This window comes from Juglans regia, chromosome 16 (genome assembly GCF_001411555.2).
Source record: "Juglans regia cultivar Chandler chromosome 16, Walnut 2.0, whole genome shotgun sequence".
NCBI classification, from domain to species: domain Eukaryota; kingdom Viridiplantae; phylum Streptophyta; class Magnoliopsida; order Fagales; family Juglandaceae; genus Juglans; species Juglans regia.
The window spans coordinates 1,114,664-1,140,064 of record NC_049916.1 but is presented as its reverse complement, the minus strand read 5'-3'; the positions used below and the strand labels follow the sequence as shown (position 1 = coordinate 1,140,064).

The following is a 25,401-nucleotide window of genomic DNA, read 5'->3' as shown; positions in this document are numbered from 1 at the left end:
AAGTTGCGCAACAATTCTTGGTCTCCATGAGCATGGTTCCGAAATTTTGTAGATTCATTCATCAGTCTTGCCATCCAATATTTGACTGATTGCCAAACTTCTTCTAGTGATTCCATCTGTCCTTCTATTCGCACTTTGCATCTCCTCAACCACAACCTCCATGATAAAATTGAAAGAAGAACACCCCAACTGATATCCATTTGAGATGACTGTGAGGCGCACGGAAACCATAGTAGCATATTTTCCTTCCAAGTTATTCTCTCCCGAAACTGCATTCCCAGATTTTGTGCGTATTTTCTCCATAATTTTGGAGAAAATTCACCAGCATATAGAACATGATTGATGTCCTCATAACCACCTCCATGGCAACAGTTACACTTTGACACCACTGGGATCCCAATCCTCCTTAATCTATCATCCATACTAAGGCTATCATTCCATGCTTTCCACACCATGACCGATATTTATTTTGGTAACGATTTATGCCGAACCCAAGCAGACCATGGGATTTTCGGGTACTTCACGCGCAGACAGTCCTAAGCATTATGGACCATGAATTTGCCATCTATGGAAGGGGGTCCATATAAGCAAGTCTCGCCCCTCTTGTGGATTTTCCAATGCTTCGATTATTTCCTCCTCCCACCAAACGCTCCAACACATCCCACTCATTTTTCAGCTTGCATTCACATACCTTCAACACAAGACTCTCGTCGGTGATGTCTAAAGAGTCTGCTAACGGACCATCCAACCAAAAAATGACGTTGCCCCCCCCTGGGGCGCACTTTCCAACGGAACTGGTCTAGCACATAAGGAATTTGTTTCATTATTATTCTCCAAAATCGTGTTCCTTTTGTGTTATCAACAAGGGATATATGATTTTCTTTCACATATTTTCTCCTGAAAAAACGTGCCCATAGCGATTCATCCTTGAGAACATTCCAGGCAAACTTCATATGAAGGGATTTTTGTGTTTCCTCAAAATCATGTAGCCCTAGACCCACCTTAGATACAGGCCTATAGATTTTGTGCCACGCACACCACTTCTTTTTTGGAGATCCATCCATTTCACCCCAAAAAAGGTGCTAAGTATGCGATTTATGATATTGAAAACCGACTTAGGTACCTGTAAGACCGATAAAAGATAAATTGGCATACATGTTAAAACATGCTTTAACAAAATCAGTTTACCTTCTACTGAGAGTAGCTTCATTTTCCAACCACTCACTTTTTCTCGGATCTTGTTTATTAGTTCCTCCAGATGCCTTACTGTTAGTTTACCGCTTACTATATTCACCCCCCAAATATTTAAATGGAAAACATCCTTCTCCAAAACCCGTGATTTGCAGGACTTCTCTTCTTCTAACTGGCATAATGAGCTTTGAAAATATGATGGCGCACTTCTCCTTATTAACTTTTTGCCCTGACCACTTTTCATACAATTCCAAAACTTTTACCAAACTTTTTATAGACCTCTTTGCTCCATTAGTGAATATCACAACATTATCTGCATATAATAAATGAGAAACTATAAGCGTACCTCTAGCTTGATAAAAGTCTCCTATTGTCCCACTCTCATAATTGTTTTTTTAAGTAATCTGGTGAAGACTTCCTCCATCAATACAAAATAGTATGGCGATAGGGGATCCCCTTGTCGAAGTCCTCTTTCCCTCTTAAAAAAACCTTTAACAGTTTCATTCAAGAGAACGGAATACCACGGCGTCGTAATACATGTCTTGATCAACTCATAAACCTTTTCAAGAAAATCAAAGGATGCAAGAACGTGTAACAAAAAATTCCACGCTCAGGACATGTCCACTTTCAACATTACATTTCCACCATTCGACTTTTTATGTATTGATTGGGCCATTTTTTGAGTCAAGCTAATGTTTTCAAAAATACTTCTATTGGGAATGAAGGCCGCTTGTTCCTGTGATATCACCTTCGGCAATAAATGTGTAACCTGTACTACAATAATTTTGGAGCACATTTTTTAAATCACAGAACATAGACTTATAGGCCGAAATTTATCGAACCCATTCGGTTGATGTACCTTCACAGAACATAGACTTATAGGTCGAAAGCCCCAAATACCATCCAAAGTAAATTCGACTGCACTTCATCTTCTAGATCCCTCCATAACTGTCTTCAAAACCCATAAATGCATTTAGCATATACAAATGTGATTAAGAACTCTGTACTCCCTTCCAACATCTTTACCGTTATATACTGATACTCATGCGTATGACATTCACGTTTACACTTTTGTCCCACTAAAGCAAGAGCTTCCCAGCTTACATTTGATTAGACCGACCATTCTCCAGCCAAAGGTATTTCTTCATGTCTTCCATGTTACTCTCAGCCACAAAAGTCTCTGCTAGGGCTACAATCTTGGGTTTAAATTCTTTTACAAGCTTTTTCAACATTCCCCTTGATTTACCCAAGCCTCTAATGTTCTAATACATAATTGGACCTATCATAAATTAGGTTTTAAGGGGTGGGTGATCACCTGCTTTGTGCTTCTAGAATGACTCCATCTTGCCTTGCCTTCTTTGTTCTTAATTCCACTATTTTCCTCTTCAGACAAATAATCTTTGTTTTTCCCTACAAAATTTAATCCACCATCTTCCTGGTCAGACATTGATTGGTATTCCACCATAGTTTCATCATTTTGTATCTCCTGTCCCGTTTCATCCAAGGTCACGTCTTCAATCAATACAACATCCTCCTCTCATTCAGCCTCTTCTTGTTCATCGTGGTCTCCCTTATGCACATCAACATACCTCTGGTTAAAGCTATCTGATACGATCTCCTGAGTTTCATTTTCGTCATCTGCCATGTGTTCCTTGTATACAGGGGAATTCATACTATCCACACAAAGACCTTGTGTAAATGCCCCCTGCTCGTTCCCAAACCTAAGTACATTTTCCCCCTTTGCTCTTCCATCATTATCCTTTTCTATTAACTACCCATCTTCTTGCTCTCGCTCCATTCCATTCTCCCATTCCTCTCGTTCTTTCGCCATTCCAAGTTTGGTGCCATTTGGTTCCCATTCCTCTGTTTTATTTTCCTCAGTTCTTTCAACATTTGAATTTTTCCTAACTTCACGATATTTCTTCAACTTTTTTTTTTTTTTTTTATCTTTCCATCTTCTTGATTCTTCTCTTCTTTCCTACAAGTTTGTTTATTGTGGCCCTGCATTTTACAAGCCAAGCAAAACGCCGATAATGTCTCAAACTCCACCTAATACTTAAAGCCAAACCACGATGCTCCTATTCGAAATAAATCCAGCTTCTGTCTAGAAGCATCCATCTCAAGACAAATGTGAGTGTCGTCCGTTCTTGTTCCACAACGTGTGGAGTTATCAGACCGAATGAAATTCCCGAGCGGTGCCATCAAGATTATGAGTATAGAGTCATGATAAAAGTTTGGTGGTAAACCTAGAAGCATAACCCAGACTAGAACTATCGGGGTTTCCTCTTCCTCCTCCGTGTACCCCATCGTCCAATAAAGAACTCTATAAGGGACCCCATTTATATCACATGCTTCACGGGAAAATGCATTGTTGAAGTCCTCCTCCGATGTAAGACGGATAAATAAGTTTCTGTTTTTGCTCATGGAGGAGACGACCACAATACCCGTTAATCCCCATCTATTTCTTATGAACAATCTAATAGCATCAAGAGTCAGTCTCTGCCTTAAGAACTTGAAAACCAGAGAAAACTTGAAAGGGGCAGCCGAGGCTATCATTTCTTCCTTTGAAAACATGAAACAGGCCTGACCATCAATAACTTTCAGAGGCCTCATCGGAAGATTGATTTCTGGAAGTGGTTATGGGACAACCATTACCAGGTCAACAAAGGACTTGGCCTTCATTGCTGGCAAGGGCCCGCCAGGCTGAGCCATAGCAGAAGCCTTGATGGCACAAGGTCCCTCAAACGAGAAGACCTAAGAATCTCTCTTTTGTCTTTTTCTCTCTCTACAATCTTTTTTGAGAATCAAAATCATTTTTGAAGTTAGTTATGATAATTTTTAAAAATTGTAGTATCATTTTTAAGAATTTTGTAGGGATGAGATAAGCCAACAGTGGGAGCACCCTTGGCCTTTTATGTCCAACCTAATTATGGTTGAACGTTACATAGATTGAAATGGCCAAATATCTACTTCATTACAAGAGGAGAGACTGACTTTTAATGATCAGCCGAAGGTTACAATTGCATAAGATACATATAACTTCTCTCGATCTCCTTTGGATGAGGCACTTTATATGCACAAATAGAAAATCTCTATCAAGTATAGTTCTCTCTACTTATTTAGGCTGTGAAACATGTGTATTGATCTAATTTTTTTACCATATTGTAGCACACTCCACTACTGATGAGGATGATTTGGGACGAACAACAACAATGAAAAAGTTTGTGGAACATAAACTACTCACAATCTATGATTTGCCGCTCGAAGTAAACGCTTTTGCTATGACGTAATACTCTAGTCTCTAATCCAGTATTTCTAACAAATCTTTTAACAAAAGCTTATTCATTTACTTCATAAACTTATCTCAACTCATAATTACAACATTTTCAAATTTCAATACAAAATATAATAAACAATTCAATTTTTTCAAATTCTAAAATAATAATAATATTAAAAAATAATATTCTAACAATATTTTATCATCTCATCTCAACTCAGCCTAACTCAACTCAGTTCAACATCTAAAATCAGCCGATTTATCATTTTTTTTAAAGTGAACTTTCAACTTTGTTTTTAATATTTAAATAATATTTTTTATAAATTTACTAAACATACTAATTTTTCTTTTAAGCTGTTCAAAGTACCTTTTAGGCTCTTAAATTCAAACCGAAACAAGCAATAAATTTGATTGCATAATGTTATTCATGTTGCGGGACCATCCATGCTAATGTTCCAAATCAACTTGACTAATGAATTATTTCAACAAATACTCATGTCTCCATGACACGAGATTGGACCAATTATCTATTTCCATTTGATGTATCTATTAATTTCTAATATTATATTTATTGTTTGGGGCGGGTGGTTGTTCATCTGATCTGCCCTAATTTATTGATATATACTTATTTTCTATATATTAGAATTAAACTATTTTTCCCGCAAAAAAAAAATCTCATCCAGAGCATTGCTACACAACCTCCACCACACTCCACACTCCACACTTTTTTAAATTTTTTAAATTTTTAATATTTTTTTTAATTTTTTTTTTTGAGTTTATTGTTTTTAAATTATTTCAAATGTTTTATTCATTATTCATATAATAAATATTTAATAAAAGAAAAAAATAATAAAAATTAAAAATAATGTGGAGTGTGGAGTGTTAGGAGGTTGTGAAGATTTTTTGTACCACAAAACTCCAATCATCAAATTTTACTGGAAATAAAAAAAACAAAACTCAGTCACGTGGTGTGCACGTTTCATTATTCACTTCAGAAGAGTGAAAAAAAAAAAAAGTGAAATTAGTGCTGACGCAAGCTGAGGTTTGAAGCTGTCGTCACGTACATGTCACGATCGCCCATGATCATATGTTCATTTTTCAAAGAGTAGTGATATTTATATAATATATGTTATAAAATAAGGATATTTTTATAAAATAATATTAGTTTTATAAAGTATTTTATAAAAATATTTTTTATTTTAAAATATTATTGTGTAAACTGTTGTGTTTATTATTTTTCTTTTCCAAATATCAAATAGTTGTAATAACGTACAGTAACGCGGAGCTTATGTTTGAAGATTCTTTGGTCTCCTCAACTCTCCCAAGAAGCTCCCATCTCTGACTTTCTTTTTTCTCTAATTAATTTATTAATTAATGCACCTGGTTGGACCCCTCTGACCCAAATTCCATCGTCATCAATTCAAAAAGCAAGAGAGAGAGAGAGAGAGAGAATCGGTCAGCAATTGGACCTGCTCCCTCTTTGAACTTTTTTTCGATTCCTATGACCAAAGACCGGTCTCAAATGAAGAAAATCCACTCGGCTAATTATCTCGGTCAAACTTCTTTTATTCATCTCTCGTAGCTTAATTCTTCTTTATATACCCTCAGATCCTGATGATTCCTTCCTCAGGCTTTCATCTCTCTTTCCAGCTCCCAGCTTTTGATCTTCCTTTTTCTGGCACTTAACATATTCCAAAAGCTTGATTATCTTTCTTTCTGTATTTTGTTTCTGTTTCTTCTGCTTGTTTTGGACAGGCTTTTGGCCGTTTCTTTCTCGACAGATACGTACCTTTGCCAAAAAAAAGCTTTTTCATTGAAGTCCCAGTTTTCCACATCTGTTCTCAAAACCCAACTCCTAATCCTTTTGGCTGAGTTTCCATTAATCACTCATGCATGCATGCTTCTCCCTATATAGCATGCAGTTGAAGCAAATTTGAGTCAAACCGGCTTTGGACCAGTACTGGGGAGTATTTGAACAAACATTTGTTCATATTCTTCAGTTTTTGCTTTTTTGGAGGGGTTTATAAATGGAGAACATGGGAGACTGGGAGCAAAAGAATCTTATAAACGAGCTGACACAAGGGAGGGAGCTAGCTAGACAGCTCCACAGCCATCTCACTACGGCATCTTCATCGCATGAGACCCGGGAATTCTTGGTGCAAAAGATCTTGGCTTCCTATGAAAAGTCACTCTTAATGCTCCGTTGGAGCAGCTCAGTGGGCGAGCCACAGCCGATAGCAGGTGCTGTCCGAAATTCCGAATCCCCACCTTCTCAAGTTGGCAGTCCAAGGAGCGAAGATTCAGATCGGGACATCAGGGATCTGGATCACAAATCGGATGCCCCCAGAAAGAGGTAAATTCAAGCTACAAGTGATCTCTTAAGAATTATATTATATTATATATATACATATACATATATATATATATATATATATATTTCTACTTAATTGACAACTTAAGCCTATCTAAAAATCTTGGTGGCACTGGTTTTGTTCTTATATGGATCTTTGTGTTTCAGAAAGGCTTTGCCAAGGTGGACACAACAAGTAAGAGTTAGCCCTGGGATGGGACTTGAAGGGCCTCTTGATGATGGCTTTAGTTGGAGGAAATATGGTCAGAAGGACATTCTTAATGCCAAATATCCAAGGTAGGACATCATGTTCCTGAAATCTATTTTGGTTATAGTTTCCAAGTTAATTAGTTTTGTAGATCAGAACGATCATGAGCAACTCTGAAAACATTCGTTTTAGAAAAAGAAAATTATCATCCATATCAAATTGTAACAAGATAATTTATACATTATGATAGGATCAGTTTAGATCGGTGTAACTAAAGCATAGAAGCCACTTCTTACTAATCTGAAGTTCGAACCCTTTTTGATTGTCCTCAAAAGAATTTAGGTCATATATGGATGTACTTCTAAACATTTGTCTGCATGCCTACAAAATATCATCATGTATAAGCTGCAATTACCTGCATAAATCCTTGCTGGCTTCTTGACCTATGCCAGTAATTAATTGTTTAAGATCTGAATTAATTTGCAATTATAAATTTCATTATTATGAATAATAGTGCCTTTTTTTTTTTCCCTCGATCGTTTAAGTTTTCCATTAATTGTAGATAAATGTTCGAACTTGCAGAGGCTACTATAGGTGCACTCATCGACATGTCCAAGGTTGCTTGGCTACAAAGCAAGTTCAACGATCCGATGAAGACCCTACCATCTTCGAAATCACATACAGAGGAAGGCATACCTGTAGTCAAGCCTCCAACATAATGCCTCCCCAAGCATCACCAGAAATAGTACTACAAGAACCAAACGACGTCATGGATCTTCAGCACCTTAACCCTCAACCACAACAGCAACATGATCATCATGAGCCAGTACTGTCACAAGAATTAATGCTCTTGAACTTCCAGGCAAACCTCAAAGTCCAAACCGGAAACCTTGACACCCACCACGCCGGGCAATCATTTCCCTCATTCATCTTCCCTTCTTCGTCGACTTTTGAGGCTGCAGATCATCATCATCATCCAACACCTGAGCAACAAGCTCATGTGTTTCCAGCTTCTATGATAGACAACAATTTTGTGGGAAGCTATTCTCCTTCATTCATGTCTCCTGAGACATCTGGAACAAACTATTTCTCAGCATCTCCGGGTGGAATGAATATTACTGGCTTTCCTGCAGATCAGCAACGGCATTTTCAAAGCTCCGAGTCTGAGCTTACTGAGATAATATCAGCTGCAACTTCAGCTACAAATTCACCAACTGTTGGTTTGGATTTTCCATTTGGTCCTAAATTCGACCCCAACTTCTCATTTGACAACCACGGATTCTTTTCCTAATTGGGTACGTATTACGTACATCGATCGCTGGAAGAAATAAATCATAATTAAACTCATGAATAATATTATAGCAATTAATTAAATTGGACGGAAGGTATGCTAGCTTTAGACGAGTGTATGAGTAAGTAGATGTTCCTAGCTAGCTAGTTAATTAGCTGCGATATTTAGAGGGAAACCAAACTCCTTAATTACTTCATGTTGTAATATTATCATCGAAATATTACTATTACTCATGGAATGTGGAGATATTGGTCTTCAATTCTCTGGCGATCAGAGAATTTTGATTTGTGAACGAAGGTGGCCAGTAGAAAGATGTAACGAAATATATATATAACTAGTGGCTTTGTTTGAGTTTGATTTTGTAGCAAATTTGTTTCTTTATAATTATATATATAATGTAAGGAAAGCTGAAGTTATATATATAAGTAAGATTGTAAATGAACCAGTCTGTTCGATAGCCTGCTCAGTATTCATTCGGTTAAACTCGAATCGAACTTGACTCGTGAAAAAAAAAAGCTCGTTCATGAAAGTAAATATCCGCTCGATTTGTAAAACATACCCAACAAAACTCGACTCGATTTGGGTAAGACTCGTTAAGGCCCGCTCATTTAAGCTCGACTCGACTAGATTAAAACTCATTCATATATTGATAAATATATACATACACCTATGTATATATACATATATATGTATTAGTTAATAATATAAGTATATCACTTTTATAATTAAATATATAATATGTAATCTAATTACTTATGTCTATATAGTGAATATACTTCATAAGTAGATTTTATAATCTGTATAATAATTAGTCGATAAAATTTAATAATTTCATATACTAGTAAGTAGGATTCTGCATATATGAAATACATATATGCTATCATATTAAGTGTATGCATTAATAATATATATAGGCATATAATATATTGTTATTTTAGATAAATATCAACTAGTTAGATATTAATTATTTATAAATATTCAATAGAAGTTCTACTTGTTAGTTGTATAAATTTAATATTAGATTTTTATTTATTTAATTTATTAATTATTAAATTTTATTCAAAAAATAAAAAAACAAACAATTCGAGTTCTAGCTCGAGCTCGGCTCTACTCGAACTCGTTTGTGGGATGAACTCGAGTTTGAGTTGAGAGTTTAGCTTATCGAGTTGAGTTTGAACAAAGAATAAAAAGAAATCTCGAGCTCGGACTCGAACTCGAGTATTTTGAGTCAAGCCGAGCCGGTCTTTGAAGCCAAGCTCGGCAAGCCAAAGACCGGCTCGACTCGACTCGATTACAGCCCTAAATATAAGCGTGTAACACACACACACACATATATGTGTGTGTATATATATATATGTGTGTGTGTTTATATATATATATATTGTGTATATATATATATATATATATATATATATATATATGACAATCATTTTTACACTCCTAGCTGTTTTAAATTGAGTGCATTTTTATAAATTAATAAGGTCGATACTTCTACGTACGTACGACTCAATCTATATCAAAATTAATTAATATCCTTATTTCATAGAAATTATTAGAAAATATATCATTCTCAAATAGAGTTGTAAAATAATAAAAAGAAGAAAAAAGAGTTGTACAAAAGTAATGTGATTTTTTCCAATCTAATTCCAATAAGTAATGTGATTATATATAAATGATCACCGAATAACCATTTTGGACAAAAACTACATAGCCATCTTTGTGCATGGGATATATATATGTATATATATATGTATATGTATATATGTATATATATATGTATATATATAGTATGGTGATCTCATGGCAGCCAGCTGCAAGCTAGATCGTTTTGCTTATCAAAATTTTCAATTATATTATTATTAGAAAAATTCTGATACTGGTGGTCTATAATATACATCAACATGTGATTTGTTATTTATTATTATTATTATTCACAAAAAAAAACAAAACCGAACCGGTTTAAGCATAATTTTTGGTGGTGATCATTTCGTTCTGGGAATTAGAATTCGTCAAGGAAGGTCATTAATGCTCATTAGGGAGAACCCACCAGAGCCCAGAAAGTACTGGATCATGAGGAAGCTAGATTCCTTTGAAACTTTTCCAAAGCACAAGCTCCTAATTCAAGATGGACCATTTGGGTTTGAAGTTTCTACCAATCTCCAAAATTAAATATAAATTGACTCAGCTCTACTTGTGGACCCAAAAATAAAATTTGGAAATTGAGCAGTATATATATATATATGGTTGGATGGACCCTCGTCAAAATGGGCTACTCTGAAAGGGATCTAGGCTAGCCTATCATGAAATTTTAGGATTAATTTAAATAATGAGATAAGATGACATAAAATGAAATAATTTTAAATGAACGAATAAAATATTATTTTTTAATATAATTATTATTTTAAAATATAAAAGAATTAAATTATTTATTATATTTTATATAAAAATTAATAATAAAATAAGAAGTGTTAGAAAATATTTCTATATTCAAAGCTCTACTTAGGTATTGTTTGTTTTCTAAAAACATTTCATCTCATCTCATCTCATCTCATCTCACCTCATCATTACAACTTTTTTAAATTTCTACACAAAATAAAATAAACAATTCAACTTTTTCAAATTCCAAAATAATAATAATATTAAAAAATATATTCTAACAATATTTTATTCAACTTTTTAACTTTAATCTCAATTCATCTCATCTCTAAAAACAAAAGAGCCCTTAAACTCGGACAGCAATATGTCAGATAGGTCCCTACCTTGCCCAATAAAAGAAGCCCAAGTACACCCCCATTAATCAATCTGAACAAACTTGCATGCCTTTGATTCAGGAAGGGGAGAGCTTTTACAGAAGTAATTACCCAAAAGATAGAGAATATATTTCTAGTTGAATCATGACGATCGTGAATGGGATAGATAGATAGATTGTCCTGATCTGATCTGATCTGAAGAATCAATATTGAAAAGTTCGCTGGGGGGCCTTTAATTTTGATCTGTAAGTAATGATCATTCATATCTGTGAAAGATTACGTACACGTACGTACGCGACCCTGCATTAATGATAATTACTTGTTTGGTTTTTTCTTCTTTGCTTTGTCTCCCTTCTTTTCTGGGCGAGTTAAGACTGACACAGTTATTTTGGTTATACGATGGGATACGATAAGATATTTTATTAAAAATTATATAAAATATTATTATAATATTATTTTTTAATATTAAAATTTAAAAAAATTAAATTAATTATTATATTTTATATAAAAATTTAAAATTTTATATAATTAAACTAATCTTTAGGTTATGTTTAGATGTTGAAGTAAGTTAAGTTGAATTGAGTTGAGATGATAAAATATTGTTAGAATATTATTTTTTAATATTATTATTATTTTGATATTTAAAAAAATTAAATTATTTATTATATTTTGTATTGAAATTTGAAAAAATTGTAATAATGAGTTGAGATGAGTTAAGATAAATTTAGTAATCAAACTCAACCTAATCGATTCAGTCGGACGGAAACACGAAAAAAATAAATTAATATATATATATATATACACGCGCTCGCGTATGTGTATGAATAGAACCAAAAAAAGCTAGCTAATACGTACATGCATGTTTTGGAACAGTACAATTGATGATTTCAAAAATTTTAGAAATGCTTTGGATCTGAAATTCGGGATTTAAATAGTATCTCGAATGGGACTTTTTTTTTTTTTACTTAATAATTAAGAATATATTTTGTAATGATATTGTGATTTTTTTTTAAATATTTATGATGATTAAAAAAAAAAAAATTGAAAAATTGAAATACACTATTTGGTGACTTATTCGGGACACAAATTTGATGACTCTAGCATCACTCTTAAATTTTATCATGATCCCTTATTCACTAGAACTCGCTAACATTACGAGGATGATCAATAGGAAATCATCATGATCTCGCAAGCAGATGCTTCGGCCTCCTTTGAAGATGAAAACTTTTAAATAGTAATAAAATTTTTGAGTTAAGATGATATGAGATAATTTATAAAAAAATATATGTCTAAATAATGAGATAGTTTTTATTTTTTGAGATTTGATAAAAGTGTATGTCCCATCAATAATTGAAAATTATTTTATAATTATTTAATAATAGTTATGAATATATTAATAAAAAGTAATATTTATAATTAATTAAAAAATATACTATAAATAAATTTATATCTCAAAATATGTATTTTTAATCAAAATTATTTTATATTCTCACTAAAAATTAAAATGGTGGCTTGGTTTAGACAGCGGAAAAGAGGCGTGAACATAGATGAAGAATTATCTTGAAATGGGATGGAAAAAAAAAAAAAAAGTGTACTGCTTACATAACTTTTTACTTTTTATGTCAATTGTGTATTGTTAATTTTATTGTTCATGTCAGTTTTGTATTATTTATTTTACTGTTTATATCATTTTTGTACTTTTTATGTCAATTTTGCATTGTTTATTTAATTTTTTACTATTTATATCAATTATTAATTTCAAAATATAAATGAAGGCTGAAAACGTAAAAATAAAATAAAAAGAAAAAGAAAAACATCTCACTCGCTATTTAGATATCGAGATGAGACTTGCCGTATAGTCCAAATGAGATAGTTTGTATCTTATCTAGATATTCGAACCGAGCCTTAGGCCCACTTCTCGTTCGTATGATATAAATTTTCCTATGTCTAGCTAGCAAGTTTAAATGGATCGCTACATTTATTGGGTACGAACGTACGTGTTATAAATTAACTAAGCAAAGCTATAAATAAATTATAGGATCGAGGAATGATATTAATAGAGAGAGGTGGAAATTAATTAAGGCTAGGAAACAAAGGATCGATGCTAAAAAGGTAAAAGTGGAACATTAATTAGATCGATGATCACTAGGTATAAAATGATGATCTTGATCTCATGATCAAGACATGCATTCAATTTTGAAACTACCCAAAGTACTGAAAGTTTAACTGCATGTACTGCATGCGTGCAGGGGTGGTACTACTGTAGCATATATATATATATATTAGCAGTGGTAGCCACATCTGTCAAATTAAAGAAAAAAATAAAATATAATTTTAAATATTAAAATAGTCTAATATATAAGAGTAAGATTATTATTTATTTATATTCATAATTTATCATGAAATTTAAATTATATTAAAAATTTAAATTAATTAGATAGTTTTTTCTCTTAAAAATGTTCAATAAAACTTCATCATTTATTTAATAATAAAAAATTAGTATTATATAAATTAAATTTAACTTAAGTGTATGATAAAATATTATTCTCTTAAAAATGTTTAGTAAAACTTTATCTTTTATTTAATGATGAAAAATTAGTATTTTATAAATTAAAGTTAATTTTAAGTATACGATAGAATATTTATATTATAATTATCTATTTTATGTTAGTTTAAATCAATATTTAAACTTCTACCGTTAGATTAAATCTGAAGATTAAAGATGAAGGGTTGGAATTTAAAACCTAAGAACTAATATTTTCTCCCACTTTTCCTTTCTCCCTTTCTCTCCTTCCCCACGCACGTTTGCCTAATTTAGTTAATTAAGAATATTATCATATTTAAATTATGTTAAAACTCTAATTATTTATATGATTTTAATTTCTTAAAAATATTTTGTAAAATTTTATCATTTATTTAATGATGGAAGATTAGTATTTTATAAATTAAATTTGATAGTTTATGTATGATATGCTATTTATTTAGTTAATTAAGGATATTATCATACTTAAATTACGTTAAAACTCTAATTATTTATATGGTTTTAATTTCTTAAAAATATTTAATAAAATTTTATTATTTATTTAATTTATTTCAATGTTTTTAATTAAATTAATGTTTACGTATATTCAAATCAATATTTTAATCTTTTACCGTTAGATCATTTTAAAGACCCCAAAACGAAAGGACTGAAATACCTAGACCCTCTTCTTCTCCCTCACTTTTCCCTCCCCTCTCTCTTTCCTCCCTCAGCTCACGCGTACGCGGTACGTTGCCCCTCTCCTAGCCTAATCTTCCTCTGCCCAACCCGAAGCTGCCGTGCGCCGGTGAGCCTCACCGCCCATTCCACCAACACCACCTCACTCCGGCAAGTCCTCCCCACACCAGTCTCCCTATCTCACGCTCTCTCTTCCTCTTTCTCAGTTGTGCACAGCCCGAATGGGCTTGAAGTTGCTGCGCCGCCGTGCGCCATCCTCCGATGCCACCACCTCCACGGTAGCCTCCTCTTCCACCGGCCATCCCCCTCCAACGAGCTCGGCCTCCATCTCCCTGCCATTTGCCCCCCCGAAGTCCACCTCCCTCACGCACGGGTTCTCCCACTTCCACCGCCGTGCGCCACGACCCACGGTGTCCAGCCACCGTCATGAGCCTCCTATAGCCACTATCAACCTACCCCAACCACCCATGGCCCCAATTTACCCCTCATGCATGCCCACTCTCTCTCACGGACTCTCCCTCCTTCAAAAGCTCCAACCGATGATCCTGATTTGTGATTTGCGTGGAAACCTATGTGTTAATTTGATGTGTCGTGTGATGATTTGTGTGATGATTTGTGTGATGATTTTTTTATTTTGTGGATTTTTGTGGTGATTTTGCCGTGGTTTTGCTGTGATGGTGTAGAGAGGGACGCGGATTGTGGTATTACGTTGCATACTGGCATTCACACGCACGAAACCATTCTCGGCTCGACTCATAGAGAAACATAGTGGCATTATGCACGAACCTATTGATTACTGTTCACGATTACTATTCATTACTGTTCACGTTATAGGTGCTTTTAAGTATAAGGAAGATATATATATATATATAGGGTTAATTACACTTTGCCCCCTCCAACTATCACCAAATTCACAATGTGCCCCCGAAACTATTGATTGCATCAAAGTGGACCCTCTTACTTTAATAACGTCTCAATCCCCCCCTTCCGTCTACGATGAGAGTTAAATCAAACGGAAAACTCACCCACGTGCTTCTCACATGCTAATCCTTCATTGCAAAGACAAAATCACCCCTCACTCCATCGGTTTCCATTTCCCCAAACTGAACTTCATATTCAAAAATCTCCAAATCCATGGCCAAAACGACTCGTTTTATTAATGCCGAAAAATGGTTTTGTTTCAAAGTGAAGAACGTGTGTCTTGAAGCCATTAGGAGCGATGGAGAAATAAGCTGGGGTCAACTGCAAAGAAGGTGGGCAACGACGAACCCTAACAAAGCTGCCAACCACGGTGTGAGCTGCCGACCACGACGTCGGTGTTCCCTTCGAACTGTTAGTGACTCCATTGCAGAGGAGTTTTTTTGTAGAGCTCTCATTCAAATTGCTTTCTCCATCGCAGGTACCTCAGTGATTGTTAATATTGATAACAAATCTCTCGCCTTGATGTAGTTTAAGAATACTATAAATGACTGTACGTTGTAAAGTGAAAAAATGATTCGAATTTATTGTAGCTCAAGAATGCTATAAATGATTGTACATTGTAACTCAACAATGTTCCAATTTAATTGCCATGATATTGATTCGATACCATGCTTAGATAATGTTCTAGTTTAGTTTGTTAAGATTCTTTTCTCCTTTTGTATAAAGCTGCAGTAGTCTGTAAAGAATAATATTGATTCAAGTCTATAGAGTAGAAATGTTTTGGCTCATCAACCTCTCTTTTAACTGTTTCATTTCTACACTCATAATCCTGACATATTTCAGCAGGTTGTGAAAGATGTCTACTGGTTCATCTAGTACAAGATGGGGTGGTAAAGCACCACTAGATGGCCCATTTTGCCGTTGCAATCTACGAGCACGTCTAAGAGTGTCAACTACTGATGATAATTACAAAAGGAAGTTCTGGAGATGCCCATATTGGACTCCTGGTTGTCAACATGGGAGTGGAGACAGGTTTTGTACATTTTTTTATTGGGTAGATGATGACCATTGCTCCACGTGCGGAGATGTGGTTGGCCAGCTACGAGATAGACTCCGGATACGGAGTCGTGAGTTGAAGATTGAGAAATCCGAATTGGAGGCTAACTTAGTGATGGAGAGGGAGCGTAGGGAGCATATCCAAGAGTTATGCAATAAGTTGAAGGAAAAATCTACGGAATTGGAGGCTAAGTTAGTGATGGAGAGGGAGCACATGAAACATATCCAACAGTTTTTGTATGAGGAGAAAGAAAAATCTAAATATTTGCACAAGAAATACAATAATTGCACATGGTGTGGTGTCATTGTAATTGTTCTAGTTGTTGCTGTTATCTACATGAAAATGTCTCATTATGCTGATGAAGGTCCTCGTTACTTGATGATAGCGTAGGATTGGTTAATGTAATTTTTTGGATGTGTATTGACTGTGGTTGTTGTTTTGAATTTAATTGTTGTATTGAACATCACTTGTTGTATGTAATTTGGTTATGGAGTGAATTTTGTGACAACAACTTACTGTGTTGATAATGATTAATAATAATATCACCCTACATATCAAAATCCCTCAATTGGAACAGCAAGTCAATATTGCCAACAAATATTATCACTCTAATAATGTCACCCTACTATAGACCATTACAACAAAAGTTTTCCAATAACAGTAATGTCATTAAGCCCTAACTACACCATTATAACAACAAGTTAATATTGCCAATTTGGTCGCTTCTGTTTCCCCTTTTTATCTTCGTTCATCCTCTCCACACGTGAAGATGACTCTACATTCTTCCCTTTTTGCACTGATGCATTAGCCTTGGCAGGAGGCACTTGGGGCTTGGGTGGCAGTTGACCAACTCTGAATTGCATGCCTCCCCTTCCAGGATTGCCCCAAGAACACAGTCTTCCTTGTGCTGGATTGCTTGTATCAACGTCTAAGTCCACAAACACAGGTCTACGTGTACTAGTCTGTGAGTGGTGGCCCCCAAGTCTTGCAGACCGCCTCCTGGGTGGTCGTTTGGCCAACATCTTTACACGACCCATATTTTTTTGCAGTTGATTACTTTGGCCTGCCTGCGAAGTCTCTGACAAGGGAGTTTGCACTGTTGGACTTGTTTGCCATGTTGCCTGTGAAAGCGACGAAGGTGGAGCGTTCCCAGTTTGCATAGATTGGGTTGTTGGCTGTGAAGGCTCTGACATTGGAGGTTGTGAAATGACCTAGTACCACATTTAAATGTAAATTAACATTCTCAACATTTTCAAGCAATATGTAAATTAATACCGTATAGTAAATAAGGAAGAAGTAGCCACTAACTTGTTCATCTGGAAATGAAGGAGCTTGAAATTCTGCTGCAGAAGTGGAGGAGGGTGTGCCTGCGTTCCCACGCGGACATTTTCTTTTGTTGTGACCAACTTGATTACATCTCGAACAGGTCATATGCACACCAGTTTTTCTCAACTTGTTTGCTCCTTGTCGATCGTCCTCATTTCTTCTTTGATGTTTCTTTGGCCCCGGGTTGTTTCCTAACCTCAGGAGCAGTAGGCTTCTCGTATGTGGTAGTGAGCCACTGATCCTCACTTGGCATAGGGTAAATTAAAGGCTCGTATGCTGCCCTCCACATCTCCACACTATAGTAATGATGCACATATCCCTTGGGATCTTGGTCAGAATACACAATACATGTGTATGCATGCGGGCATGGAATACCTGTGATGTCCCATCTCAAACATGAACAGGTCCTCTTTTCCAAATCAACCACATATTGCCTACCAGCATTGTTAACTTCAAACTGACCACATCCTGCATACGTTGGAGTACAATAGATGGACAAATCATGCATAAGTTCAAGCTTTGCAACTATCCGAGGCGTGATTGTATTCTCCCATTTACTAATTGCTTCCCTTTTCAACTGATATCGTGCCATCAGTTTCTTCCGTATGGTCTCCACCATAGTCACAATTGGCTTATCACGTGCTTGCAGAATATACGCGTTGAAACATTCACTAAGATTATTCACTACCAAGTCAGACTTTGAAAATGTGTTAAACCATGCTCTAGACCATTGTGATGGGTCTATAACCTTTAGGTAGTCATATGCAGGCTGACTGAGGGCTTTCAGTTCCTCCATAGCTCTCTCAAAGTCCCTCTTTGTGTATGCTGTAGCTGCCTGCCACAATTTCTCCTTTAAAGCCACACCCCTGTGGCCAGCATCTCGAAAATTGGCATATAAATGCCTGACACAAATACGGCTGTCATTGTAAGGCACCAACTCCTCCATTGCTGGTTTTAAACCCTACAAAAAATATTCAATGAGTGGCTCATTTAATAAGTTTTAGTTAATAGAATATATTGAAATATTTATAAAATTACCTTTTGTCTATCACTGATAAATGTCCACCCACCTTCAGGTTGCTGTCCAAGATCGGATATAAGTGTCTCAATAAACCATCCCCAACTATCCTTTAACTCTGCCTCCACAATGGCCATTGCAATTGGGTACATGTTATCATTTGCATCCCTACCAACAGCACATAGGAGCTGCCCCTTAAATGGTCCTTTTAAGAAACAACCGTCCAAACCAATCAATGGTCTACAACCAGCCTTAAAACCCTCTCTACAGGCTGCCAATCCTACATACATCCTTTGAAAAATAGGAGGTAACTCAGGAGCTATTCGTTCCACCCTAACTAACAAACAACTACCTTGGTTCCTTTGTTTCAGGGTCTCACAATAGTCCCATACCTTGGCATACTGTTCTCTATGGCTGCCAAATATGGTAAACTGAGCCTTCGCTCGAGCACGATACAACTTCATTTTAGGAACTTCCACTCCCCACTTTCTCTTAATCTCATCAGCAAGTGCTTTGATAGGCACATTAGGTTGGCTTATAAACAGTGGCATCATCTTATCTGCAATCCAAGATGATGTGACAATGGGGTTCTTATAACTCCTACTACAATCATGTCTTGGGTTTATAGACTTTATCTGGAAAGTTTGTTGCCCTCTAATCCAAGACCCATAAACCCGGTAAGGACATTTAGGGGTATTGCAGACAACAGTAACCCTATCCCCATCATTCTTTGCAAATTTTATCGATTTACCTATATTTAGGTTCAACCTCCTTATTGTCTCTCTAAACTGTGCTGTAGATCCAAACTTCATTCCAACAGATATTTTTGGCTTCTCCAAGTCAACAGCTTGAAACTCGGGAAACTTAAAATCATGATGTCCTTCGTCACCACTATGGACAGGAGATTGAAGGACGTCACTTGGTGTCATATCAGAACAATTACCTGCTAATTGTTAAAGCAAGCATTGTTTAGCAAGTTCTGAAAAATGAACACTAAAATAATAAACAAGAAAATAGAAGAGTATACCTATGTCATCCTCCTCTGGCCACCTTGGACCACTTCTGTCTTGATTCCTCCCTTCATCCTCCTCATCCTCAGCATCTGAGGAAGATTGTGGCTCTTTATCATCAACTGTCACTTGAGACTCAACACCTTTACTCCTTGGTTGTGCAGGCTTTGACCTCGATGTTCCCACTGTATTGACATCAATGTCATACAACTCATCCTCACTACTCAACACTTCTTTCCAAAATGGATCATTAAGTCCAAGGCGACGTGCTTCTGCTTCCTCCTCATCCTCACTCACATCCTCCTCGACATGATGATCATGCAAAGAAGACTGGTGCACTGAAGTTCGAGAATGAGACACAAGATACAAATGAGCCACTTGTTGATCCTGAAGCGCAGCCACCATAGACAGCACATCATGGTCAGATGTAAGCAATTTAAGACCATTGTGCATCCTCAAGCTAGGGTGTCTATAGTAGACTAGGTCACCTGGATGGTAACCATACTTGGCCATAATCGTCTGTATCTCAATCCATGATAGTTGATCCTCATCATATGGTTCATGGTACACATCAGTCTTACCCCCAACATATTCCCCATTCTGCCGCCTATCAATTATCCCACCATGATGGACTTGAAATAACAAATTTCTCGTAGCCATCCTACAAAATATTGTCTATTAAATTAGTCATGGACCGTAGTCAATTATTAGACCAACCATAAAGTAAACAAAAGTAAACTATTGGACCAAACGGATAAATTTGGTCATTTTCCTATGCAAGAGACCACCTCTGTGGTCCCTCTGTCACAACCCGACAATAAAGATAACAACAACACACTCATGTTATTGTGTTCTCAAACTGGGACAACTAACGCCACTCAGCAATGCACTAGCGTCATATTAGGAAGCATACAACATTGGACCCACCTATGTGCAATATTGGAGGGGGACATAATAAAAAACAGTACACTTTAACATTCCAAATTACTCAGTTTTACACGAAAAATATACAAATTCGATGAAGACAAAGATGGAGTCATTTTGAGATGGACTCACCTCTGCGACTCCCACTGCGCGAAGAAGACAGATACCAACTCGATGAAGATGAACGAAAATATTTTATGAAGCCACTAAGATTGGTGCGAGGACGAACGAACACCAATGCGAACAACAATCGATCGATGGTCACTGGTTTCCGAGTTAGGGTTTTCGAATTTCAGATTTGGGGATTTTTGAATATGAAGTTCAGTTTGGGGAAATGGAAACCGATGGAGTGAGGGGTGATTTTGTCTTTGCATTGAAGGATTAGCATGTGAGAAGCACGTGGGTGAGTTTTCCGTTTGATTTAACTCTTATCATAGACGGAAGGGGGGGATTGGGACGTTATTAAAGTAAGAGGGTCCACTTTGATGCAATCAATAGTTTCGGGGGCACATTGTGAATTTGGTGATAGTTGGAGGGGGCAAAGTGTAATTAACCCATATATATATATATATATATATATATATACACTAGCAGTTATATAATGTGCAAAGCACGTTTGCCCATTTGCCTAGTTAATTAAAAATTGTGTGTCCAAAAAAATAATATGATGTGTAAAAATAATATATTTTTTTAAAGAAAATTAATTAGTCAATAATTTAATACACAGGAGCAAGAAAATAAATTTTAACAAGCATCATAATGATAACAAAACGTTACAGTAATATGAATAATATGAAAATTAAAAGATTTTAGATATTTTAACAATAGTTTTCTTAGCAGAATATATGAATTGTGTAGAATTCAACCACAATACTCAATGACTCAAGGAGCACTGAAAAAATACAGAATCTTTTATTTCTATATTGCTCTTATATTTTTTTATCATTAAAGTAAGTCTTTTCTATTTTAGAAACTCCAAAAATATTATAATGATAGAAAATCATTTTATCTAAATGATTTTAGTTAATTAAGAATATTATGAGATTTAAATTATATTAAAAATTCTAATTATTTATATGATTTTACTCTCTTAAAAATATTTAATAAAACTCTTATCATTTATTTTACTGTTTATTACTGTTCACGAGCATGGCTCCTTACTGTAGTACTGTTCATTAATGTTCACGTTTATAGCCACTTTTAAGTTAAAGGAGATATATGTATTATATTTGTAAGAACCCGATCCTAAGATTAGGCCATAAAATAAGTTTTATTTCATATAGGTATAAATATTATTATTATCATTATTATTATTTTAGCAGATTTTATGTTATTATAAATTGTTAATTTTAATAGAATTATTATCGTATTATGATTATTATTACTATTTAAGATTTTATTGTTATTAGGATAACTATCATTATTTTTAACTTACACATTTTTTCCTTCTCTTCATTCTGCACTTCTCTCATACACGTCTCTTTTTCTCTAGGTTTCCTCTTGATTCATCACCTAAATATATATTAATATTACACTTATCACTTGGGGATGGAAAGAAAACTCCAAGCCGCAAACCTCAAGCCTTCCCTTCCATGTACGCTCAGCCCCTCTGCCCAGAGCACGCCAACGCCACCGTCGACAACCTTCAGGATGACCAACCAACTCCTCGGACTACATTGTAAGCCCTCCCTGCGTCCCAGTCATGCACGAAATGCACCCTTGTTTTGCACTCACGGAACAGAGCACACCCATGCCATGAAAAGCCGCTCGGATGCTACTCGGTGAGACGCAGCAACTGGAAAGGCCACGACTCGACGATGGAACCACCACAGCGACTCTGCTGCGCAGACCATGCATGACCAAGAAGGACCTCCAAGCACTGTCACACGTACGCCACGCGGTGGCTTCTTGCTGAGCACCTTGACGCTACCAGTTCAGATTGTTCCGCCGATCACCCCAGGACGTCGGAGCACCACCCACGATGCCAAAAACCACCGACCAGCTCTTCCCCGTGACATCTACTCCATCCCGGTAGGCCTACGACCCTTAGCCACCCAGCTCAGCGTGTACTCCTCCCTCTCTCTCGGTTGCACTGCCGCATGGTTCACTTCCTTCGGCATCACACCACCACAGACGAGCCCCCAGTCGCGCCTTCGTGACCCCCGCTAGCAACCCAGAACTGCCGCACGTTAGCCTCTCTCTCGGTGAGTCCTCTGCCTCGCATGCGTCTCCCGTTGCCTCTGTTTCTCTACATAACGTATTAGTTGCTTTTTAGGTTTAATTCACTCAGTGCAAGTGTTTAAAAGAGATTACTTTTATACCCTTTTTAATCCTTTCCCATAGTATCTTCAGTGTTTTAAGTACGATTACATTTATAACTTTATGTTTAAGTGTATGTTAATTATGAATATTAATATGTCATTGTATTGAAGTTGAGTTTATTTTATTAAATAAATATATTAGTCATGAGCTCATTTTTTATAAGAAAATAGTTAAAGAATTTGAAAGGGTATTTTAAATTAGATTTAATCTTATTTTAACATCAGTTTTAGTGATTTTATTGGGCTTAATATTTTTAAAGGTTAGTTTTTAATTAAATAAATATATTAGTTAAATGTTCATTTTATAAGAAAGTGTTTAAAGAATTGGAATTATATTTTAAAGTATACTTGTAAGTCTAATATTTTAGTTAATATTTCCTTTATCAATTTAGTAAGATTTTAATAAAATTACTATGTTAAGAATTTAATGGAATTTATTAGGTTTCTTATAAGATTTTAATAATTGTGTTAAGAAAGGAAACTTAGTTTAAGAATTTAAGTTTTATGAATTATTTTAAAATAGCCCAAGTATTCTTCTAAAATTATAAATTATTATTTTTAAGTAATTTAAATACTAGGAATTATTGATTTTAGTGTTAAACAAAATATTTGTTTGACTATCTTTTAGAATTCCAAATTTAGTTAAGTAAGATGTTAGTATTTATTTATTTATTTCCAAACAATTTAGTGATAGTTATTTATTGTATATAGGTCTCAAGTTACGAAGTATTATCCAAGAAGAAACGTTTCGAGGTAAGTAAATTTGATCATAAATTAGGATCATCACAGTTAGCTTATATGTATGTATTATTCAAGCCAGTTCTTTGACAGCCATTATTTATGAACCGCTCATGTCATGTGCAAGCATGTCATCCAGCATAGCATACGATCATGTCATTCCGCATCATGTTTAAATTCATAAATTATGTTTATGTATGTAATATGTCATGCATCTCATGTGTATAAGACACGTAAGTCATCTTAAATTCAAGTGTAAGATAAGATCAGATCAGTTAATAAGATGATCATTCAGATGCATGGTACCAATGCAGTTCAGTTCAAGGTGGTGTGCAAGCCATGAACTCAGTCGTGGTCCACCAAAGTATGCTAGAATACTATTAGCGGTTCCCCTTGCTGCAGCGGGATGTGGGGCCGGTGCACAACCTTGCACACATGGTTAAGTGTGTTGACCAGTCAGATAAATCAGTTAGTTAGTTCAGATAAATTAGTCATACATAGCATAAGCATTAGCACGAATAGTCATAAATTTTAAGCTCAGCATGAAAGTTCTTATGAAAATCTTATGTTTATTACGTTTACGTTGTGATAGATTTCTTACTGAGTCATCGACTCATTTTAGTTTATTTTCATGTTTTTAACCACCCATGTGAAGATGATGGTTACGAGCAGGCAGGCCAGGAGTAGAAGGAGCATTTTTATTTTTAGTTCAGACTTTCTAGAACAAAACTATTTTTATGACAAATTTTAGTCAGATCATTTCTTTAATGTCTTTAGAAAACATTTTTATTAGACAATTTTTCTACAAAATAAATCCTATTTTCAGTTATTAAATATGAGATCTCTTGCTAGGGTTTATTCTATGAAAAACACGTGATACACCTATCCTACGGGAAGGGGGGTGTTACAATATATAATAAGCATCAATCAATCTTAAACAGTCTTTTCATTGACACTTTTTCTTCCATCTATGTCCTAATTTTAATGCTTCACTTCTAACTCTTCTTTCTTTAACTGTTCCATGAGCGGTGTTATTATGCCGTTTTGTAATTTTACTCTTTATTTTCTAAAAAAATTTCCATCGTTTTGTATTTTCTCTTCCTCTCACCGACTGTCTTGTCCATGCTTTTCTTAACAAAATAGATCATACGCATATGCGTAGATAAAATCAAACCCAAACAAAATCTGTTCCAATTTATACAACTTGACTAACAAAATCATACCTATATACATGAAATTAAACTAAATCTAATCACAATCTGCAATAAATGTCTACATGTAAAAAAAAATTATTCTTCAAATATGCAAACCGCCCAAACCGATCATGAGACCCACCAAATTTGGTTTGCAGATCTACAACTACAAACCACTAGATATGCCTAGATCTACAATGATAGCCACCAAAACGACCCAAATAAGGTCATGAGACCCACCACGTATGGAGTATGTTCACCCAAAGCCGTGAATTTATCAGCTCTCTTATTCTTGCACCCACATATTCACGACTTCAAACAAATCTTCACATCAGTCTTCACAGATCTTGTGGAAGACGACGACGACTGTGGTTCAAATACTGCGAATTCCCTGGCCCAGAAGAGGAAGAGGGCTCGACGTCCACCAACAGTAGAAAGGCCTCGGCATGTATGTAGGGTAGACCGAGTTCCTCCTCGCACTGATAAGGAATTTCAACAATTGCACGAGGAGCATCTTGTGGAAGGACGAACTGTGAACTTGGCAGTTCCTCAGCTTGGGTTGAACTCCCGCCCTGGGCAGCTCCTGAGCAAGGTGGACTACAAGTGGGG

General features: G+C 35.5%; 2 protein-coding genes across 2 annotated transcripts; one reads left to right on the top strand and one right to left on the bottom strand.

The window, feature by feature from the left end:
• Positions 1-6,096: 6,096 nt before the first annotated feature.
• On the top strand, positions 6,097-8,672 carry LOC109014166 (probable WRKY transcription factor 53). The gene is made up of 3 exons (XM_018996524.2): positions 6,097-6,821; positions 6,987-7,115; positions 7,609-8,672. The coding sequence occupies exons 1-3, from the start codon at positions 6,496-6,498 to the stop codon at positions 8,315-8,317; spliced, it is 1,164 nt and encodes a 387-aa protein (XP_018852069.1). The 5' UTR covers positions 6,097-6,495; the 3' UTR covers positions 8,318-8,672.
• A 9,067-nt stretch (positions 8,673-17,739) lies between these two features.
• LOC118344866 lies at positions 17,740-20,276 on the bottom strand. The gene is made up of 3 exons (XM_035686590.1): positions 19,634-20,276; positions 18,627-19,549; positions 17,740-18,549 (listed from the first exon to the last, which is right to left on the bottom strand). The coding sequence occupies exons 1-3, from the start codon at positions 20,274-20,276 to the stop codon at positions 17,740-17,742; spliced, it is 2,376 nt and encodes a 791-aa protein (XP_035542483.1).
• Between the last annotated feature and the right edge of the window lie 5,125 nt (positions 20,277-25,401).